General features: G+C 53.9%; 1 protein-coding gene across 1 annotated transcript; it reads left to right on the forward strand.

The window, feature by feature from the left end:
• Positions 1–5,787: 5,787 nt before the first annotated feature.
• SELENOM (selenoprotein M) lies at positions 5,788–8,643 on the forward strand. Its single transcript, XM_043436208.1, has 5 exons — positions 5,788–6,051; positions 7,495–7,530; positions 7,728–7,762; positions 8,121–8,199; positions 8,290–8,643. Exons 1-5 carry the CDS (start codon positions 5,932–5,934, stop codon positions 8,446–8,448), a joined length of 429 nt encoding a protein of 142 aa, XP_043292143.1. The 5' UTR covers positions 5,788–5,931; the 3' UTR covers positions 8,449–8,643.
• The last annotated feature ends 49 nt before the right edge of the window (positions 8,644–8,692 follow it).

The raw sequence follows: 8,692 nt of genomic DNA on the forward strand, positions 1-8,692 counted from the left end.
ACTGACCTGGAGAGTCACTCAGATTCTGAGTGTAATGCAGATTAAAAACAGTAGCTACCTGCTAAGGTTGCTGTGAGAATGCCACCGTATGACACATATGAAGGGTTTAGCGCAGAGCCCAGCACAAGCAGGGCTTGCCAGGTGGTAAAGAATCCTCCTTGCAGTGCAGAAGCAGGTTCAGATCCTGGGTTGGGAAGATGCCCTGGAGAAGGGAACAGCAACCCACTCCAGTATTCTTGCCTGGGATATCCCACGGAAAGAGGACCCAGGCGGGCTCCAGTTCACAGGGTAACAAAGAGCCGGACACGACTGAATGATGACATAGCAGCCGCAGCAGCCGGCACAGGCAGGCTCTCAGTAAAGGCAGCTGCCCTGGAGTTACCACCATCGCCACCACCACCAGCAGCATCTATTCCAACCTGCACATTTGGCGGATGACGAAACAGACCCCGCATAGTTGTGTTCCTGGGGACGGGAACGAAGAGAGGCTCTGAGACCCAGACATGGCCTTGCCACGGGAAGGGGGTGGGGGGCGGACCCCGGCTGAGAAAGGAACAGGGTAAAAGCTATATTTGAGCTCCTGGCGTGATGACTAAGGAGGTTGATAACAGGCTCTGGGGCTCAGGGCGGCAGGCTGGGGGCAGCTGCCAGGGAGAACCGCCCCCCTGGAGACGGCTGTCTCCGGAGGCATCTCCTGGCTCCCAGCTCCCATCCTTCACTCCTGGGGGTAGGGGGCGGTGTACCAAGGCAGAGAGTACATCTCGTCCTGCCCCCCTGGGGATCTTCGTTTTCCCCTCTAGGCTGTTTGGGTCAGGGACAGGAAAGGAGGTGGCTGAAGCATTAGCTCAGTCACTCCATAGTAACCCTGTGAGACTGGTAATCAGATCCCCATTTGACAGAGGAAGAAGTCCCCCAGGGGATTACCCAGCCAGGAGGGGACAGGGCTTGGGGTTTTCAGGTAGATGGTGGATAATTCTCCCGCACACAGATTCCCATTGAACCCTTTCATTTTTTAGAAAAAAGAAGATTCAGCCACATTAGTTTTAAAAATTTATTTACGCTTTATTTTGGTTGTGCTGAGTCTTAGTTGCTGCGCGGGCTTTTCTGTAGCTGTGGTGGGCTCTAGAGCACACAGGTTTCAGTAGTTGTGGCTCACAGGCTTAGTTCGCCCCTCCCCACCACGCCCATCCCCTCATCCTGGCACGTGGGATCTTCCCCAAACAGGGATCAAACTGTGTCTCCTGCCTGCCCTGGCAGGCAGATTCTTTATGACTGAGCCACCAGGGAAGCCGTGAACCCATTCTTTGGAGGAGAATCTGTGTTGCCAAACTGAAAAGAGAAGAAACGCCCTGGAACGCAGAGAGAGAAGCAGATGCAAAGATATGGAGTGTGCCAGGCTCTGGCTGGGAAAGGATGGACACGTGCCCTCATGGCCCTTTGGCTCAGAGTAAATCCTCCGGAAGCAGGAAAGGAAGGGAGAGACTTTCTTCTTCCTCTTCCTCAATCCGCCTCCCAGGGTACCTGAGGATGGTAATGGTACAGAAGGGTCTGTCCACCTTCGGTTTTCTCCCCAGTCATCTGACCCAGGCCCACTGTGAGGAAGGCCACTAGCTGAGAAATTATTTGAGATGTAGAAGATGCTACGGAGTATTGTGGGAAGGTGGATGAGGTAAGCATCAGGGAGGGCTTCCTGGAGGAGGAAGTATACTGGGCTTGGAGCATTTCTCCTCCCAAGGCTTCACTCCTGAGTTACTTACTGGTACCGAGTGCCACATGTTATATTACTGTCCCCTCGGGGAGGTGGCATCCTCACCTCCCACCCTGGCCCTCAAAAAGGGTTTCTAGGAGGAAGAGTGACTTTCCCAAGGTCACACAGCTGGGGCCCAGCTCAAGCATCCATCCTCCCTCTCCTCGACTCCCCCTCCTCCCAGGCAGCCTGGCACTGTTGTCAGCTGCTCTGAAGTGAGCGGCTATTTTTATTCTGGTGCGAGGGGATCTCGGGCAGCAGAGCCATGTAGGTTAGAAGGCTCTAGGACAACCGGCTTCAGCAGGCAAGGAGAAGTTTAATGCAGCAGCAGAAGATTGCCCGGGGGCCCTCCTTTCTCGCAATGCTGACCTGCCCTTGGCTCCCAGGTCTCCGGAAATGTCTTTATCAGAGCTCAGAACAGAGCACAGAGCCTGACTAAATCCTAGCCCTGATCCCAGGTCCAACTTGAGCCCAATCTGGTGTTAACTGAGCCCTGGTCCCACACTGAGCCTCTACCCCATCTCTAGATTGAGCCCTGACTCTGTCTAGTCAAGTACTGAGCCTGGGCCAAGCCTGACTAAGCCTGATTCCAACTTGAGGCCTCTAGTCTGGACCCAGATCAAGCCCTGATCCTAGCTTAAGACTGAGCCATAATCACAGACTGAACTCTAACCTTGGTCCAGACTAACCCTTGATTATAGACTGAGTCCCAAGTCCAGGTGTAGACTGAGGTCCAAGTCTGGTCATTAACTGAACCTGGTCTCAGACGGAACCCTGACCCTGGATCACACAGTTCTGGCCACACAACTGTGCACTGACCTGGCCAAAGGCTGGCCCCTGAACTTAGGCAGGCACTGAGACCAGATTCCAGTCACTGACTGAGCCTGGACTCCAGCCCCAGCCTCAGTTCTGAATGTGGCCACAGGCTAAGAACTGACCCCGACCTTGTCTGAGCCTGGCAGTGTCACCGTCTAAGTCCCAGCACCAGCCCCACCTGAGCAAGGCTGCTGGCCTAGATTACAAACGGCCACACAGCGTGCGGATTACGAGCAGAGATCTGTTCTGGGAGAACCTGGGCCTCCTGGGGCTGCCGATGCCAGAATGTTCCCGGCACTGTTGTGGCCAGTGTCTCTACCATTGGTTCCACTAGCTGCCTAGTCAAGGCTCAGCAGCTCAGGCTCCGGCCCCTCCAGAGACCACAGTGTCCAGGTTAATGCAACGAGAGTGGTTTGGTGGCACCTGTCCAGTGAACAGTGTGGGCCCGTGAGGCACCGAGCTTTGGCTCTGTCAGCGGAAAAGCCACAGGCTCCATGGGGCCTCTGGTTCAGCCAGTCTGGGGCCCTTGCTGGGGTATGGAGTGGGGTAGTGGGAACCTAAGGCTGTGACCCATTATTATTGTAAACAAAGATTACTGTTTGTGTTCATGTGATACATACTGACTACAGAAAAAATATTGTAAAGGAGGGAAAAACATTCACCTATAGATTCAAGTACCAAGAGACGACCGTTTTGATTTCCTGGGCTGTTTCCTTCCAGACTTTGTGTTTTGGTCTAGGCATATGTATTTATATACACATGTTTTATACAGTTTTTTTGCTACTCTGTTGCTACCACAACATCCTTTGCAGCTCATATCCTTGACGGCCTTCAAGAATGGGTCCCAAACAGTTAAGCCAGGGAGCATTCCCATTCTCTAGCCACTTGATTGGACCATGGATGGACCTAGTGAACTATGAGAAGACTTTTGCTGGGGGCTTTTGGGAAAGAAAGTTTGTTTTTTCTCCTGAGAAGTTTACCAGAAAAAAGAAGAAGATTTCCCCTTGATTAGACATGAGTGAAGAAGTCTGTCGTGGTCCTGATTACTGAGGGCAGTCATCTTGACACCATGCAGATAACTGTGCTAATGACAAACTGATGGTATGGAAAGCAGAATGGAAAGAGATCAGGCCTTGGTGACTTTATCAACCAGATCAAACCTCATCTGAAGCCCTCCCTCCCTGAACTATTTTGTTATTTGAACCAACAGATTCCATTTATTGTTTAAGTCAATTTAACTTGAGGTTTCTGTGACTTGCAACCTGGGGCATCACAATTCCCAACTCATATTACTGTTTTAGAGCTTTAAAAAAAAAAAATTAACACCATAACTGTGCACACTCTTTATGTCATTCAACACTATGCCACATCATTTTAAACAATTGCTTGATTCTTCTTTGCGACCCTATGGACTATATAGTCCATGGAATTCTCCAGGCCAGAATAGTGGAGTGGGTAGCCTTTCCCTTCTCCAGGAGATCTTCCCAACCCAGTGATCGAACCCAGGTCTCCTGCATTGCAGGCGGATTCTTTACCAGCTGAGCCACCAAGGAAGCCCAAGAATACTGGAGTGGGTAGCCTCTCCCTTCTCCAGGGGATCTTCCCTGCATTGAACCAGGGGCGCCTGCATTGCAGGCAGATTCTTTACCAACTGAGCTATCAGGGAAGCCCAACCTAAGGAAGTACCAGCATGTACTTAACTCATTCCCTGCTGTGACATGCTTCTGTCCTATTTCCAGTTTTTTGCCATTGTAAACAGTGTCTTGGTAAACATCTTAATCTAACCATTGACTCCCTCTCTCAAGATTACTTTGGGTCAGATTCTGAGGAGTGTAATACTGGGTAGAAGAAATATTTTTAGGGTTTTGATTTAATGTGTCAAGTTGCCTTTCAGAAAGCTTGGATGGATTCCCACTTCCACAGCAGTAAACAGAGTGTTAGACACAGCCTATCATTTCAATAATCTGGATAGAACCAAGTATATTTACTGTGTCCTCATGTATTTATAGACAATGAATATTAAATAACAGCCCTAAGCCTATTATATCTTCACAATCAAGTCAGTGAATGGGAGGTAACAGAATATTAACAAAGGGCTCTAGGCAGACCTGACTTATCCATGAGGTTCAGTGTTTATGGCCCATCATACTTTGAGGGGCCCACAAAAATGTTTTAATTTTAATTTTTTTTAATCAGAAGAAAAAAATGAATAAATAATAATGAACCTAGCCTGGGTTATATTTATTTCTTTTAAAATCAAAGCAGTTGTAAAATTCAATTTAAAAAATATTTATCTAGCTGCATCACATGGCATCTTCCTTGCAATCATGTGGGAACTTTCCTTGGGGCAGCAGGCTCTCTACTAGCACATGGGTTTAGTTGTCAGGATTGAACTTTTGCTGTCTTTAATTACAAGGCAGATTCTTAACCAATGGACCACCAGGGAAGTCCCTCCAATTTCTAATATAAGTTATTTTAATAAAGGAAGGAGCCCAGGAAGGCAAAACTACCTGGCGTCCATGCAAGCCATAATGCAGCCTTGGCTGGATGTTGAGAATTCTGAGTCCCAGTCCAGATTCGGTGGGAAAAAAGCATTGCGACCAGTGTGCAATGCCTGCCTTAGGCTTGAAGATGGGAAGTCACATCCTGATCTAGTCGTCTTTGTCTTGGTGACATGAATACGGCAATGTTTTGGGTTCAAATCCCAGATCTACAACTTAATCGTTTTACCTTTCTGAGCCTGTTTCCTAGCTTGTAGAAAGGAGATCATGAGGCCTTTCTGAGGTGCTGTGCCAGATACTGTTCTAAAGAGCTCTGTCATGTGTATTAACCCTTTTATCCTCCCAGCTCCGACGTAATAGTCCCATCGCCATAACGCTTGCTCAGGAAATTGAAATCCAGATCGGAATCTCCTCTAGAAAACTAAAAAAAAAAAAAACAAAAAAAACCCACAACAACACACACACACAAACAAGGATTCCCCAGGCCTTAGTTTCCCATCTTCAAGTCGGGCGTCTGACCCAGAAACTCCGGTGCCCGTGCGCATCCCGCCTGCGCCCTCTGCCGGCGTGCGGGAGCCCTGTCCGGACGCATCCATTCGGAGCATCCATCCTGTCGGTCAGCAGAGGGAGGGTGGACACAGTCGGGACCGGGAAAGTAAAGGGCTGCGGGCCAGAGAGGAGCCCAAACCCCGCCGGGAGCGCGCGGACGGCCCCCACGCAGGTCCTGGGCGGAGACCGAGAGCAGGAGGCGTGGCCCCTAACGGGGCGGGACCTCCAGCGGGGACCCGGCCAGCTCTCCGGGCCAGACGTGGCGCAGTGGCCGGGCGGTTCACCTCCAGCTTGCGGATCATCTTCGGCCGGGTTTCAATGCACCTCCTGCTGCCTCCGCCGCCCCTGCTGCTCCTCCTCGCGGCAGTCGCGGCTGCCACCACCACCTTCCGGCCCGACTGGAACCGTCTACAAGGCCTGGCCCGAGCCCGGGTAGAGGTGAGTGCGGCGGCCCCCCAGCCTAGGGACCACCGCCCCTAAACCCCGTGACTCCTTACCTTTGCAATCACTGCCCGTTCTGGCACAGGACTTTCCCGACTCCCTCGTTCCCCTCGGAGCCGGGACTGTCCCTCCCGCTTCCCAGACCCAGAACGCCCCAGCACCCACTGTGGATGCCCCAGACACCCGATCTTGCGGCCTGGAAATCTGAACCCCTCCCTAGCGCCCCGTCTGGCCGGACAACGGGCCCCAGACACACTGGCTCTGTCCCCTAACTTCTGGCTAGTGACTCTCCCAAATCTGCCCTCTGGAGCCCAACTTCCCATCCTCCCCCGTCTTTTTTCCTGGAATTCCTCCCCACCCCAGTTCCGGTTGGTCTCTCTCCCTTTCCCCGGAGGGGAGGGATGACCTTCTGGGAGCTTCCCTGCCACGCGGGGCAGGGGGCTGGGAACTGCCTCACTGCCTTACCAACACTTGTTCCTCAGGAATCCCTCCACCCTCCCCTGCCAGGGAGTGCCCCGCCAAAGTCCCTGTCTGGTTGTGTGACTCGGATCGTCACAGACCCTCTCTGGGCTTTGGGTTTCTCCCTGAAAAAAAAGGGGGGGAAGGCGGTGGGGGGTTGAGGGGGAGGAGAAAAAAGGACTGAGGAGGACAAGAATGGTAGTCCTAGGGTCTGGACTCCTGTTGGGAGCTAGCTCCCCTTCAGGGAGTACAGGGAGGTGCCCCTTGGGGAAGCAACCAGATGGTCTGTAGGGCTAGGCCACAAGTGGCAGGGAGGGCCAGCTCCACGTGGGGTGAGGTAGGAACCAGATGGCAGGCGTCTCTAATGGGGCCTCCCAGGGAAGTTCTGAGATGTTTCCTTGTGATCGGCCTCCACCCTGAGGTTCTTGGGGCCACAAGCCAGGCCCAGGTCTCTACTGCCTGAGGGGAGTAGGGTGTTCATTTCTCTTGGGCATTGGGGGTGGGTGAGCCTGGAGCTAGTGGTAAATAATCTGCCTGCCAATGCAGGAGACGCAAGAGATGAGGGTTCCATCCCTGGGTTGGGAGGATCCCCTGGAGAAGGGAATCACAGCCCACTCCAGTATCCTTGCCTGGAGAATCCTATGGACAGAGGGGCCTGGCGGGCTACAGTCCACAGGGTTGCAGAGTCGGACAGGACTGAAGTGACTTTAGCACACATCCAGTAAGATGTGCAGGCAAGAGCTCCGAGGCTGGTAGGTGCCCCTCAGGCCTCTGGCTTTGCTCCTCTTGTCCTCTGGTGTGGTTAGGCCTCAGCTTCCCTCTCTGCAGAGTTTCCCTTCTGCCTCCATCTCCACATCTTGTGAACCTCTGTTCCAGGGAGCAATCCACAGCCTGACCCAGCCCAGCTGGGGGATGAGGGTAAAATGGGGGTGAGGGTAGATGTGAGAGGCTCCTGACCGATCCCATTTTGTTCCCCTCCAGACATGCGGAGGATGACAGCTTAATCGCCTGAAGGAGGTGAGTTTGAAGGAAGGGGTCCCCAGCTCTGTCCTCCTTGAGCCTCCTGAGAGGTGGGCAGCATGGTCCCAATGACTGGATGGGGGAGGGTCCCTGGGCTGGGAGTCGGGAGCCTGCACCTGACTTTCTGTCTGACACTGGGCTTCAGTGTTGGTACCTGGAGGGGGTTGGGACCTGTTGCTCTGGTTCCTCCGCAGGTGAAGGCCTTCGTCACCCAGGACATCCCACTCTAGTATCCTCCTTCTGTTCTGGGGGAGGGAGGAGAGGGAGGGATCCTCCAGAATTTCCTTCCACGTGACTTCACCGAGAGAGATGATGAATGGTTTTCATCTGACAAGTGGGGCTGATTGAGAGTGAGCTGCCCCGCGAATTCCGAGGTGGTCTTGGTTTGGCAAAAGAAAATTATTAGGTATGACCGGCGCAAACCCAAGAACAGGGAGGAGGCCGCTTTCTTTGAACCGTAATTTCCTCACGTGTAAGTGAGGATCCCTGCCCCACCCGGGCAGACCAAGTAGTGTCCACATCGACAAGGCCCCCGGGAGACCCCAGCTGCCTCTGCCCACCACTATTCGCCTTAACACAGTCTGCAGCCACAACCTGGTGATGAAACACCTGCCCGGGGCCGACCCAGAGCTCGTGCTGCTGGGCCACCGCTTCGAGGAACTGGAGGTGAGGCCCGGGGAGGCGGGCCGGGGGGCGGGGGGAGGCGGGGTGGGAGGCGGGGCCCGGCACCCTGACCCCGCCCCTCCTCGGCTTCAGCGAATTCCACTCAGCGACATGACCCGCGAGGAGATCAACGCGCTGGTGCAGGAGCTCGGCTTCTACCGCAAGGCGTCGCCCGATGAGCCTGTGCCCCCGGAGTACCTTCGGGCGCCCGCTAGGCCCGCCGGAGGCGCTCCTGACCACGCAGACCTGTAGGTCTGGGGGCGCCGCACTCCCCCACCCCCCCCGCCTGAGCCCTGGGGACAGAATGAAGCGCTCAGCGGCCCGGGAGCACCTCCCTCGTTGAGGGCCGACGCCCCGTCCCCGAGCCAGCACGGATGGAATTGGGGGGGTCCCTCCTAACCCCTCTCTCTTCCCTCCCCAACTCCACTAAATCCCCTTCCGCCTTAACTGAGACTCGATTCTTTCTTTGCTGCGGCGGGGGAGGAATAAGACCTCC

The sequence above is a fragment of the Cervus canadensis genome, chromosome 1 (assembly GCF_019320065.1).
Source record: "Cervus canadensis isolate Bull #8, Minnesota chromosome 1, ASM1932006v1, whole genome shotgun sequence".
Classification (NCBI taxonomy): Eukaryota; Metazoa; Chordata; class Mammalia; order Artiodactyla; family Cervidae; genus Cervus; species Cervus canadensis.